Below are 14,725 nucleotides of genomic sequence, written 5' to 3'. Positions count from 1 at the left end.
TAATCAGCAGACAACCGCAGAGTGCTGCTCACCCTGTCTGCCAAATCATTTACATTTATAGAGAACAACAGCAGTGCTATCACACTTCTGTGGGGCACTTCTGACGATACCATGGCCTTTGATGGACTCTCGCCATCGAGCAGTACATACTGGGTTCTATTACTTAAGAAGTTTTTGAGCCACTCGCGTATCTGTGAACTTACTCCGTATGCCTGTACCTCCTGTAACAGCCTGCAATGGGACACCATATCAAATGCTTTCCAGAAATCTAGAAATATGGAATCTACCTGTTGCCGTTCATCCATAGTTCTCAGCAAGTCATTTGAGAAAAGAGCAAGCTGAGTTACCCCTGAGCGATGCTTTCTAAAACCATGCTAATTTATGGACATAAGATTCTCAATCCCAAGAAACTGTATTATATTCAGACTGAGAATGTGTTCATGGACTCTGCAGAAAATGGATGTTAGCAAAATTGGTCTGTAATTTTGCTGGTCTGTTCTTTTGCCCTTATTATATTCAGGAGTCACCTGCACTTTTTTCCAGTCACTTGGGACTTGGTGCTGGATGAGAGATTTGTGATAAATGCAAGTTAGGGAAGGGATGCAGGTTAGGGAAGGGTCCAATGCTGTAGAGTACTCCTTGAAAAACAGAATTGGGATGCCATCTGGACCAGGTGACTTATTTGCTTTTCAGCTCTTTCAGTTGTTTCTCTACACAAGGATGCTTATTACTCTACCACCTATACAGGAGTCTGTTCAATTGTCAAATGGCAGTATGTTTGTACAATTCTTGTGTGTGAACGATTTCTTCATTTCGGATTTCGTTTTGCTATCTTCCACTACCACACTAGACTGGTGAACAAATGACTGGATGGAAGCCTTAGATCACTTGGCAATACCTTAGGACCAGAATTTTCGTGAGTGCTCTGTCAGATCTTCTGCTAAGGTATGATGGTGGTAATTGTTGTATGCTTCATGCATAGATCTTTTCACATCCACGAATCTCGATTAACCTTTGCTTGTAGTCATTTGCGTGTTCTCTTTTAAACCAAGACTGCAACAGCCTCTGCTTTCTCAGCATTTGCAATACCTTAGGACCAGAATTTTCTTGAGTGCTCTGTCAGATCTTCTGCTAAGGCATGATGGTGGTAATTGTTGTATGCTTCATGCACAGATCTTTTCACATGCACAAATCTTGACTAACCTTTGCTTGTAGTTGTTTGCGTGTTCTCTTTTGAACCAAGACTGCAACAGCCTCTGCTTTCTCAGCATTTTCTGAATCTCATTATTAAACTAGGGTTGGTTTTTCGCCTCCTTAATTGACTTATGAGGCACATAACTCTTCAGACCATGATTTACAATCTGCTTAAACATTGCCAATCCTACTGAAACTAAGTGATGTTGACATTTGACGTAGACAGTTAATTGACAACTGCTTATCTGCTCTTTCTAGAAGAAACACTCATCTGGCCTTCTTAATTGTCTTATTAACTTTCATTACCATAGTTGCTATAATGACGTGATCATTAATCCTTGTTTCTATACTGACATCGAAAAGGTTCGACCTATTTGTGACTACAAGGTCTAAGATTTTTGCATTGCGTGTGGGCTGCCAAACTAGTTGCTCATGACATTTTTCTGGAAACTTGTTCAAAAGTACTTTGCACAACTGTCTCTCTGTACCCTATGCAATGAATCCAGACACATCCCAGCCCATATTCGGTAGCTTAAAATCACCTCTTACTGGTATTGCATGATCTGGGTATTTACAAGCCATGACTGTAGACTTCCTTTGAATGAGTCTAGAACTATAATAGCCGAATTGGGTGGCTGGTAAAGACATCCAACAATTAACTTGGTTTCACCTAGACCTGTTATACGCAACTAGATAACTTCATTGTCGCACAAAATTTTAACCTCAGTAGGCTTCAACTACTATGAAACTCCCCCTCCTACAGCCTCTAATATGTTTTTTTATATACATTCCATGTCTCGCTAAATAATGCAGAACTTTCCACTTTGGGTTTTAGCCAGCTCTCAGCCTTCAGAATAATTTGAATCTGAGAACTTTCTTAGAAATACTTTTACAATCCACTGATAAAATTTTGACAGTCGAAGTGTCTTTACTCTGAATGCGGTTCTGACGTGCCATGCTGCGTGTCGACTGGCGAATGTTCATCAGAGTACCTCAAACCACCAACTAGCCTAAAAAAACGTCATTTGCACTCCACAAGTTCCCTACTACCCGAGTAGCTGTGTTCTTTGTGTAGTGCACCTGTGACCTATCAAGGGTGTGGGCCAGAAAAAATGAGATTTATAGTCAAGCAAGTACAGGGCTATAAATACAAAATCAGGCAGGGGTAGTCCATTGGTAGGTGTAACATTGAATAATGAAACGAACATTGTGGGTAAGCTGCTATGAACATGCATGGTAGAATTTCGCACAGAGCATAATGTAATCGGCATTAACACCTGGTTTTAAAATCATGAAAGGAGCAGTATATGTGGAAGAGATCTAGAAAGATGGAGGTTTCAAATAGGCTACATAATGGTGAGATAGAGATTTTGAAATCAGATTTTGAACTGTAAAACATTTCCAGCAGCTGGTGTGAAATCTGACTGTAATGTATTTGCTATGAACTGCAGGCCAAAGCTGAAGAAATTGCAGAAAAATGGGAAATTAAAGAGATGTGACCTGAATAAATTGGAAGAGCCAGAAAGTTTTAAGAGTTTCAAAGGAAGCATTAAACAACAATTGACTGAAATAGGGAAAGGGGCACAATAGAAGATGAAATAATGAAGGCAGCAGAGAATCAGATAGGCAAAAAAAAAAAAAAAAAAAAAAAAAAAAAAAAAAGCAAAGACCAGTGCAAATGATTGGATCACACAGAAGATACTGATATTTAACTTACAAAAGAAGATAATATAAAAATGCAACAAATGAAGCAGGCAAAAGGGAATACAGGTATCTAAAAAGTGAGACTGACAGGAAGTACAAAATGACAACGGAGAAATAGCCAGACAAGAAATGCAAGGAAGTACAATCATGCATAGCTAGGTGAAGTACATGCCACCTATAGAAAAATTAGAGAGACATTTTGGAGAAAAGAGGAGCAACTGTTGAGTATCAGGAGCTCAGATTGCAAGCTAGTACTAAACAAAGAACAGAAAAGTGGAAGGCATATATAGAAGAGCTACACAAAGGAAAAAAACTTCAAGGCAGTATTATAGATAGGGAAGAGGGTGTAGGTGAAGATGAGTTTGGAGATATGATACTATGAGAGAATTTAACAGAGCATTGTAAGACGTAGAATAAGTACGAACAAAGCCCCTAGAATAGACTAAATTCCCTCGGTGTTATTGAGATGCTTGGAAGAGGCACCAACGGCAAAACTATGCCTCCTGGTGTACAAGATACACAGTCCAGTCACATTAATGTGACCACCACCAATGTTTGATGTCAACATGCAATAAGCACTCACAGACAGCAAATGGCAGCACTAGCACTAGAGGGTACATAAAGCATGTCGGACGGACACAGGAAACAGTGCTATTGTTCTCATAATGCGGAAATGAAGCAATTTATCCGACATCCAAAAGTGCGTGACCATTGGCTTTTGACCAAGGGTGGAAGCATTTCCTGAAAGGTTAAGTTTAAACAGTGCCACTGTTGTTAAAGTATAGTATGCAGGGTAAATGGTGCCATCCAAAACCAGTGCTGAGGCAACTGTCGTGCACCACGGGCAATAGATGACTGGGGTGAACAAAGGCTGTGGGATGTGTACAGGTGAGTAGACATGCAACTGTTAATTGACCACCTAGATGAACCAAGTGACTACCAACAGAGTCTCCTCAACCATCATCCAACAAAAGTTGTTACGTATGGGCCCTCGCGGCAGGCGCCTGGTTCATGCACCGGTGCTGACTGCAGTTCAGCGGCAACGAAGACTGCAGTTTGCATGCTAATACTGCAACTGGGCATCAGTTGGGTGACGACAGATAGCCTTTTGAGACAAATCGTGTTTTATGCTCAATTGGACAGATGGCCATTGCCACATATGGCGTGAAACATCTGAAAGCATACACCGTGCAACAGCATTATGGTCTGGAGTATGTTTTTGTGGCATTCCCTCGGTTACCTCATCATTCTGGAAGCCTCAGTGCAGCTTGAAAACTACAATAGTTTTTATATGTGTGTTCTGCTGACACTTGGTGAGTAGATTTTTTTATCTGTCGTGTTACATTATGTGTCCTAAGTGCAGATTGTTTTTCCTCATCATGATGGCATCTGCCAGCAGGACCATGTGCTGTGTCACACAGCTTGCAGTGTATGTGCGTAGCTTGAAGTGCACCAGGGTCAGTTTACTATACTCTCACAACCACCACACTCCCCGGATTTAAACCCAATTGAGAGTATGTTGGACCACCTCAATTGGGCTGTTGGTGCCATGGACCCTCAACCAAGGAACCTAGCACAACTGGTCATGACACTGCAGTCAGCGTGGCTTCACATCCTGTCAGTACCTTCCAGAACCTCACTGACTCTCTTCCTGCATGTCTCACAGCAGTCCATCCTGCAAAATGTGGTTACTCAGGCTTCTGACAAGAGGTCGTGTTAATGTGACTGAACAGTGTATATTTGACAGGCAAGATGCCCTCAGACTTCAAGAAAAATGTAATAATTCCAACTCCAAAAGGATCATGTTCTAGCGGATGGGAATATTATCAAAATAAACCATGCTTGCGAAACTGATATGAATTGTTTGCAGGAAATAGAAAAGCAGATAGTAGGTGACCTCAGGGAAGATTAATTTGAGTTCCGGATAAATGTAGGTACATTGGATACAGTACTAGAAGATAGGTTGAAGAAAGGCAAACCTACATTTATGGTATCTGTATATTTAGAGACAACTTCTGACAGTTTTGACTACACTACATTCTTTGATATTTTGAAGGTAGTGGAAATGAAGTACAGTAGCTGAAAGGATATTTACATCTTGTACAGAAACCAGACTGCAGATTTGAAGGACATGAAAGGGGAGCTGTAGTTGAGAAGGAAATGAGACAGTGTTATAGCCTCTCCCTGATGTTATTCAGTCTGTATATAGAGCAAGGGGAAATTTGGAGAGGGAATTGAAATTCAGGGAAAAGAAATAAAAAGTTTACAGTTTGCTAGTGACACTGTAACTCACTCAGATTGGAATGGAGCAGTTCAACAGAATTGACAGTATCTTGAAAAGATGTTAAAAGATCAGCATCAGCTAAAGTAAAGCAATGGCACAGGAAGGCAGTCAAGTTAACTCAGTTGATACTGAAGGAATTAGATTAGAAAATGAGACACTAAACATGGGCAGCAAAATAATTGATGATGTCTGAAGCAGAGAAGTTATAAAATGCAGACTGGCCATAGTATGAAAAGCAGATATGAAAAAAGGGAAATTTATTAACGTGTAATATAAATTCATGTTGGGAAGTCTTTTCTGAAAGTATTTGCCTAGAGTGTAGCTGTGTACAGAAGTCAAACATGGACAATAAGCAGTTGATATAAGAAGAGAACAGAAGCTTTTGAAATGTGCTACTACAGAATAAATCTGAAGATTAGAGGGGTGGATCAAATTACTGGTAAGGAGGTAATGAAATGAACTGGAGATAAAAAAGTAATTTATGGCACAACTTGACTAAAAGAAGATATCAGTTGATAGTACATCTTCAGAAGCATGAAGCAATCTTTAGTGGAAGGAAGTATGGTGTTAAGAATTGTAGAGGGAGACCAAGAGATTTATACAGTAAACAGATTCAAGTGGATGTAGATTACTGTAGTTATTCGGTGCTAAAGAGGCTTACACAGGAGTGAGAGACATGAAGTGCTGCATCAAAACAGTCATCGGACTGAAGACAAAATGAAGACAACCACCAAAACACCACACTAACCATAGAAGAGAGATTTTGGCCAAAATAAAATCAGTTCCAGGTATGTGATTACAATAAAATGTCTTGTCCTGTGCTGCATATTCTCCTACTGCTACAATAACGGAGCAGTGCCTTTTTATAATTTACTAGCTTGGAGGGAAATATTCAGAGATAAATTTTCTTTGTTCAGATTTCTCAGCCACTGAGTAATAGATTATTTGGAAAGTCCAAACCTAGTGGATTACCCAAGTTTGAAATGTATCATTCCAGTTCTGTGGTTTTTATACGGATATCTTCCAAATGTCTGTAACCTGACTTAAGAAATATGGTTTATAGTTATTATTTGGTCATATTCATAGCCATATTACACAAACAGAAATACATGAACAGATCATGGATGGTCTCAGAGTTTGTCATCTGCTGAAATATGAATTATGTGTGCATTGTGATGTGTGAAATTTATTTGATCAGGCTGACTCATTGTTGATCATTTTGGTAGTGGTAACAGCCCTGAATGATATGGAAGCTTTTAATTTTGCAATTTATGTTGACAGATAAAATCTTGGCTGATTATAACTAGGGGGTCAGTCTTCCTTGCTAGTGGTAGTTTCAGCATACTTCCAAGGAGCTTTAAATAAATTAAGTTTAACATTACATTTTATATGAACACATGATCTGTAAATTCATGGGTTATAATATAACTAGCTTTTTCCACACAGCTTTGCCTCCATATGCGGCTGACACTTATATTGAACACACCTCCATTCCTCCTCCTGTATGTTCACCTCTATCTGTCTTATCTCTTCCTCGCCATTCTCTGTCAATTCGTCTCCTCCTCTCCCTCTCTTTGTTCATTTCCTCCACTCCTCTCTCTGACCATATCTTTCTCCCCCTCTTTCTTTGTGTCTCCAAATCCCCTTCTCCTTTCCCATCTGCCCACTACCGTATTTACTCGAATCTACGTTGCACTTTTTTTCCGTTTTTTGTAATCCAAAAAACTGCCTGCGGCTTAGAATCGAGTGCAAAGTAAGCAGAAGTTCTGAAAAATGTTGGTAGGTGCCACCACAACTAACTTCTGTCGTCGAATATATATAACGCTACACAGGCATGCTTTGCAGGCACAAAGATAAATAAATTTAAAGAAAGGTAGAAGACAGGCTTTTTTCTCCGCCCTGAGTTTCGACCACCGCATTTTCATACATTATCCAACAAAGTAAATAGAAATTCACAATGCACAAGGCTTTAGGATTGTTGTGTGAGTTGATACGTTGGGGCTCATTAAGATTTCTTGTAGTGGCACCTATTGCTTCATGGAATTTTGTAAAGTGCTTGTTGGTGTTAGTGAATCATAATGAAGCGCTTTCATTTTAGTGCCAAATTCAAGAGGGGAGTTATTTCTTTTGTGGAACAAAGTTCTAATCGTGCTGCAGGTCTGCGATACGGGATTGATGAGAGCAAAGTCAGACAAGGGCGACTACAGAGAGAGAAATTACTTGAATGTTCAAGCAGCAGTAGGCTAAAGCATTTAGTGGGCCAAAGTGTGGCCGATATAATGCACTAGAAGTGATTTTAAATCAATTTGTTTAGGAACAGCGTCAGAAATTACTGCCTGGGAATGCCGAAATTTTAAAAATTAAGGCACATGGTGCTGGAATGGATTAGGCGTGTGTGGAATCGTCATCCTGGTGCAATGCTTGGTGTACGCAAGTGACCTCTGGTTTGCACAGTCTGTTGGTATTAGATGCTTACGTAGGCCATCTAACACGTGCAATAAAATGAGAATTAGAGGAAATCAAAACGGACTTGGCAGTAATTCCACGCAGGATGGCGTCAATTCTGCAACCACTTAACGTTTGTTTGAATAAACCATTTGAGAACAAGCTTAAACGCATGTACACAGACTGGCTTTCGAAAAGCGACAGACAACTGACACCAACAGAATGTGTAAAACGCTCAAGTTTCTCGCGAGTGTGCCAATGGATTTATGATGCATGGAAGTGTGTTCCGAATCAGATTGTGCAACAAGCATTTAAAAAATGTTCGATATCCAATGCACTAGATGGTACGGAGGATGATGCTCTGCATGTAGAAGTGAGCAACAAAGAATCGAGTGATAGTGATTCAGAATCATGACTAATATTTTAAACATTTCTTATAAGATGTATTACAAACCTAATAAAATTTCGTTTTAAATTTCAGCATTTAATTTCTAAGTTATTTTCATTCTTATTTTATAAGTGTTGCTACTCTGCATTGCACCGGATAGAAAAGGGTGAAGAGCTGCATCAAAACAGTCTACAGACTGAGGACCACAACAACACACTCTGCATTTGAACTCGTCACTAAAAATCTACTACGAAAATCTGGCTGGGAAGACTGTTTGGGATGTATGTCAATATGGCCAACTCTACGTTCTTAAATTTTTCCTACCTGTGACAAGAGATGGTTACTAATAGGAACTTTTACGAATCGTAAATCACATGCAGTATTCTCTTCACCATAAGAATAATATGACTGTAAACATTATGCCATGATTCTTTCGTGTCTGCTGCTATCTCATTTAAATCCTGTCTGCCTAATAAACTTCGAAACTGGAGTGAGAAACAGCAAATGCGAAAGAATATACATATCATGTCATGTTTATATTCATATTATCCTTATGCTGATTAATGATACCGTCAGAAATGAAGCACGGCAACTGACTAGATTTTAAAATCTAAGACGACTCTTAATTTCTGAGCAGAATGTAATGTACTAAATAGGCATCTGCAAAGATTTTCAAGCGGAGAAAAATTTTCACTGAACTCTAGCTCAGAACATCTATCATACACAGTCTATTATTTGGTTCTTGTTGATCATTATCAAAGAAAGCAGCAGTGTAAGTAACAACAAATAGCGGTCTCTTACCATTGTTTCGCTAATGAGACAATTCCTCTCTCTTTTTTTTTTTTTTTTTTTAATTGTAGGCGGCGGTAGTGCGCACAAAAGCAAGCCATGCCGCAAGCAGCGACAGATCATAAACACTCATTATCATAATGTGACAAACAATGCATGACGCAGTACAATATTGCATTTTCAGCTTAAGAGTGACGTAAACACCTATAACAAAGAGAACGGCACTTAGCAGATCAAAGCAAAACAATCAATTGATTCAAACCAGACGAAGCACGTGAAAAAGGAAGGGTACCCATATAAATATGGACAGAGCGCCTACGCACAGCAATGGCTACCTGGTAAAGCTTAATTGCTAAGCTTACGACTCGAACCAAACTACTGTAGCTGCAGCTTCATCCATTTGACCTAAATTGTGTCTCATGTTACAATGGACCAACTTTGTTTCGGTTTGGAGGTGCGGTCTAAGACTTTTCTCCCCCCTTGAATTTCAAGTCTCAAATTTCAGGTATGGGTTAGATTCGGGAAAATTTTTTTCCTTGATTTCAAGTCTCATTTTTCAGGTGCAGCTTAGATTCGAGTAAATACGATACCCATCTACACCTTCCACCTGCCTTGTGCATCTCCCCCTCCTCTGCTCTCTCCATCCATTTCCTCCCCCCTCCCCCCTCCCCCTCACTCAGTACATCCCCTCCTGTATCCATCTCAACCTGACCCCAGCCATGCTCATTGGCATGTGTAGCCCCTGCAGTACAGTTCAGTGAAGCAAGCCAGTACTGCTCCTACAATACACCTGTCATGCAGGGCAGGTGACACATCAGTGGCTTGTGTTGTGTTTGCATGAGTGCACGTGTGTGTGTGTGTGTGTGTGTGTGTGTGTGTGTGTGTGTGTGTGTGTGTGTGTGTGGAGAGGGGAGGGGGGGGGGGGGTTGTACGTTTTCCAACAAATTGTGTGTTGTCTATTTTCGACAAAGGTCTTGTCAGCCGAAAGCTCATTTTTGTGACATTCATTTTTTGTACCTATCTGTGATTCAGCATCTCCGCTATATGATGAGTAGCAACTATCTGTTTCATAATACTATTTATTTGCTTCTGATATACAGGCCATCACGCAGGGCAGCCTATATGTTGGGTCTGGGTAAACCTTTTCTTTCCCCTAACATTAGGCTGCCCTGCAAAGCAGATTGATTTAGCAGGCCAATATTGTTCACATGCAACATGCCTGTCATGGCGGGCAGCCTGTACACCAGAGGCTACTGCTTACAACCCGTTTTTTGCCTAATGGATATCTTCATGAAACAGTCTCTTTCACTCCAATATTGATGATTCCTGTAAGTTGATATCCTGAAAGAAGTAAGCTAACTAATTATTGTTCCATCTGCGATGAAGTCATTAAAGATGGAGCTCAAGTTTGGAATGGGTAAGGACAGTGATAGCAATAGGTTGTGCAATTTCAAAGGAACAATCCTTGTCTTAGGCAGTTTCAAGGTGACCAGATAGATATTTGAACTGCTATCTTGCAAGTCCTTTGTCTTACCATTAGGTCACCTTGCTTGATTAAGTAAGTGGTATGTTTGTTGGTGAACAATGCTGCCAGCCATGAATGTGAAGGTATAAACAGTTTGGAATCCCTGGCTAGGCAATTTCAGTGTCATTTTATCCATGCCGTATCTTATGAACTCGCAAGATCTAGCATGGATGAAAAAAAAAATTGGTATATTGTGTTGTTGGGGTAGTGTACCATGGAGATAGTGCGTTTCTTTGTCTGAATCTATTTAACTTAACAAGATCGTTATAAAAGGCAATGTAACTTGGATCTTATTGTGCATTACTCATGTGTGAGGTAAACATTATCACTCTGTTTGTATTGCAGGTGCTGGGAAGAGTCTTGTGGGTGTTACTGCTTGTTGCACTGTTAGAAAGAGAGCACTTGTCCTCTGCAACTCTGGAGTCTCTGTGGAACAGTGGAAGCAGCAGTTCAAAATGTGGTCCACAGGTATAGTAACAAGGTCACTACATGGAAATGTAGTTGTCTACTTTTCACATAAATGCTCTTTACCTTTGAGCACATAAGAATGAATATGGAAAATCACTTTACCTTTGGAGATGTGTTATATTTATGTGGAATAAGTGAAAATGTATTATTGAGTCCCTGCATTCAAGATAGTGATAGAGAACTCGGCAATACAAAAATTAACTTTTGTGGTAGATAAGTGTTTTACTAAATTATTCCTGATCTATAATGTAGGAACACCTTGTTCCATAGATGAAAATTTACTCTTAAGTATTCTCTACTGAACTGTGCTCTTATAAAAGGAATCCGTTAAACTTCGGTTACACAATAAACCAGTCAAATATAAAGGCCGTAAATTCAACTAAATACCTAGGAATTACAATTACGAACAACTTAAATTGGAAGAAACACATAGAAATAGAAAATGTTGTGGGGAAGGCAAACCAAAGACTGCGTTTTATTGGCAGGACACTTAGAAAATGTAACAGATCTGCTAAGGAGACTGCCTACACTACACTTGTCCATACTCTATTAGAATACTGCTGTGCAGTGTGGGATCCTTACCAGATAGGACTGACGGAGTTTATCGAAAAAGTTCAAAGAAGGGCAGCACATTTTGTATTATCGCGAAATATGAGAGAAAGTGTCACTGAAATGGTACAGGATTTAGGTTGGACATCATTAAAAGAAAGGTGTTTTTCGTTGTGACGGAATCTTCTCACGAAATTCCAATCACCAACTTTCTCCTCCAAATGTGAAAATCTTTTGTTGACACCGACCTATATAGGGAGAAACGATCACCACTATAAAATAAGGGAAATCAGAGCTCGTATGGAAAGATATAGTTGTTAATTCTTTCTGCGGGCTATATGAGATCGGAATAATAGAGAATTGTGAAGGTGGTTCAATGAACCCTCTGCCAGGCACTTAAATGTGATTTGCAGAGTATCCATGTAGATGTAGATAACTTTCATTGCCATGATTTTCAATCTGAATATGACCAAATACGTATAGTTTTGCTGCAGGCCACAAGCTTGCACATTCCATAGTATTAATTGTGCTTTGATATATTCTGAATACAGATTGAGGGACAGATATAATCAGAAACCCTTGTCATTGCCAGTTATGGGCTGTAAAATTTTCAGTTTATTTGCTATCAGCCAGTTTCAACCGTATAGTCATTATCGATCAACTTAAAGATTATCTCCATACAAAATGTTGCAATGGAAGTGATATACAAATTAATCTATCAGTCCGCATGTGGAACCCTACATAAACATTAACACAATCTGTTTTGAATATGAACAGAAGGTTTCTAATACATATAGGAGAACCACATACACCACAGTTTAAGTACATATTTGACACTCGTCCACAGAAAATCCAGTTTATTCCATACATGAACATCAGCTTATACATTCACTTGCCAAATATTAGAAGCCTTAAATACTAAAATATCCCTAGTTCATATTTTTTTGTGATATTTCCAAGACAACAAACAGAATGCAAAAAGTTGGCAGATGATACATGTGTTACAATAAATCCCAGTAGAGAGAAAACTACGGAAGAGATTGTCAATGACTTCTCTCAAAGATTTCATAAAGTGGATCTCTGAAAATACTCTCTCCCTAAATTTTAACTCACTGTATTCAGTTCTGTACAACAAATAGTCATACCAGCAATTGATGTAGCACATAAAAAGGAGTCAGTAAACAGGATTGAATGCTCCAAATTTTTGGGTGTACATATTGATGAAAACTAGAACCAGAAGCAGCATATTACTGAGATCTGCAGACAATTAAGTTCAGACACTTTATCTCTTTGTACAATTGCTAGTCTTGGAAACAAACAAGTCAACCACGTAATATATTGTGTGCAGTTCTACTCAGCATCGTTTTATGGAATAGTTCTCTTGGCTAACTCATCGTTTAGAAAGGAAGTATTGATTGCACAAAAGCAAGCAGTAAGAATGATATGTGGTGTTCACCTATGGTCATCATGTAGGTACCTCTTCAAGGAGTTAGGCATTTTGACTGTGCCATCACAATACATATATCCACTAATAAAATTTGTCATAATTTGAGAACAGTGCTGTTCATACCTACATCACTAGAAGTAAAAATGATCTTTATTATCCATTATTAAAGAAAGGAGTTCAATAAGCAGCAAAAATAACTTTTGATAATTTTCCCAATAACATAAAACATCTTGCAGGTCTTGTAGGTAACAAAGCAAGTTTTAAATCTAATCTGAAATTATTTCTTTTGGACTACTCCTTCTGTTTCAAGTTTTTATTTATAAACTAATACATTGTTAAAAACACTCTCGCTTTACAGTGTATCTGCATGAACAGAAGTAAAAAATTATACATTCATTATGCTTGAAATTAATCATCTATACATATCATGTAAAATGACTCATTCTATATCATTTTGATAAAAGAATCATTCAGATGATCTGCAGAACATGTAACTAAATAACTAAGTAAGTGGCTGCCATAAACTGCCGTATCTTTCTTCTTACTATGTGCAATATGAGAGAGTTATGGTGTGAGATTTTGCCAGCTTCATTATATTCAGATTCACAATACTTCTCAGATATGGGTTTATTATACTATACTTGAAATGTAATTCTTAGTTGTTCTAGGCCTTTCTGCTCGTATCCACACATCCTCTGTCTCTCTAGCTGAACTAATGGATTCTTCCTTCCTTTGTTCTCCCCTTTTATCAGTTTTTTCTTCGTTCATCCTCTAAGCATGTTTTATCCCTTGCTCTTTCGTAGGCAAGTGCCCTTCCCTTTGGAATTTTACTAGAGGATATTGTTATTTCTCTTTGGTTTCTATTTCCATAATAATAAAACTTTTGTTTCCAAACACCCTGTCATTGCTGTTTTCCCGTAGTTTTTATACATCTCAGTTCTGTTATTTATGTTGTCTCAGATTTTCACATATTTTCTGTTGTTCACTTCAATATGCATTCCTTTCTAACTCTATTAGTCTCCATAATATACACGCATGTGTTGAGAAAAACTGCTCTGCTCACAAAGAATACTTTTTGGCTGGCAGTTATCTTTCCTTTCTGCTTGATATCTGAGTTGTCTGTATTACCAGTCTTTGTCATTATTGGCATTCCATTTCTAATGTGTAGTTCTTCTCTCAATCTTACATCGGGTTCTAAGAGTCTATATTAAATTTGATGTGCTCGCATCTGCAGAAGAGGTTTTTCTTTCACACTATTTAGAAAGAATATTTATCTACAATAACTTTCAATTTGATAGGAGCTATAAAATGTGCTGTCATGAATTTCAGGTGTTGACTAATAAAGTATTATATATTTTATGTCAAATAATTTCACTTCTGGCTTATTATAGCTTTGTAGCTTTCAGAACACTGTAAGTAATGTTCGCATTACACAACAAAATACTTTGTGATTCAAGGTTCCCATTATTTAACAGTCAATGATCAAATTTGAACACTGAAATCCTGATGACAGGAACCTTGAACCTCAAAATGCATTGCTATGTTGTATGAATATTCCTGTAAAGTTTGTTGACAGCAACCAAGCTATAACAATTGACTATAACAGCTGCCCTTTCATATCTATAGAAATGGATGATGATATTAAACATTTGTGATTTTTTGTCACAGCGGATGACAGCATGATATGCCGTTTCACGTCTGAAGCCAAAGACAAACCAATGGGATGCAGCATTCTTATTACAACATACTCAATGATTACGCATACACAGAAACGTTCGTGGGAAGCTGACCAGACCATGAAGTGGCTGCAAGAGCAGGAGTGGGGTATTATGGTCCTTGATGGTAAGATATAATGGGTGTCTGTAAATTATATAAAAGCATATAAAACTATAAAATGTACTGAGAAAAATAATGGAAGGGATACAGAAATAC

General features: G+C 38.5%; 1 protein-coding gene across 1 annotated transcript in view; it reads left to right on the top strand.

Annotated features, from left to right (window-relative positions):
* LOC124789628 (general transcription and DNA repair factor IIH helicase subunit XPB) overlaps nucleotides 1–14,725 on the top strand; it is a 99,701-nt gene that overhangs the window by 59,894 nt on the left and 25,082 nt on the right. Inside the window, exons 10-11 of the mRNA XM_047257049.1 lie at nucleotides 10,675–10,797; nucleotides 14,462–14,635. Of these exons, the coding sequence (XP_047113005.1) occupies nucleotides 10,675–10,797; nucleotides 14,462–14,635 (297 nt within the window). The remainder of the gene's footprint in view (nucleotides 1–10,674; nucleotides 10,798–14,461; nucleotides 14,636–14,725) is intronic.

Source organism: Schistocerca piceifrons, chromosome 3, assembly GCF_021461385.2.
Source record: "Schistocerca piceifrons isolate TAMUIC-IGC-003096 chromosome 3, iqSchPice1.1, whole genome shotgun sequence".
In the NCBI taxonomy this organism is placed as follows: Eukaryota; Metazoa; Arthropoda; class Insecta; order Orthoptera; family Acrididae; genus Schistocerca; species Schistocerca piceifrons.
This window is presented reverse-complemented; position numbering and strand designations above follow the sequence as displayed.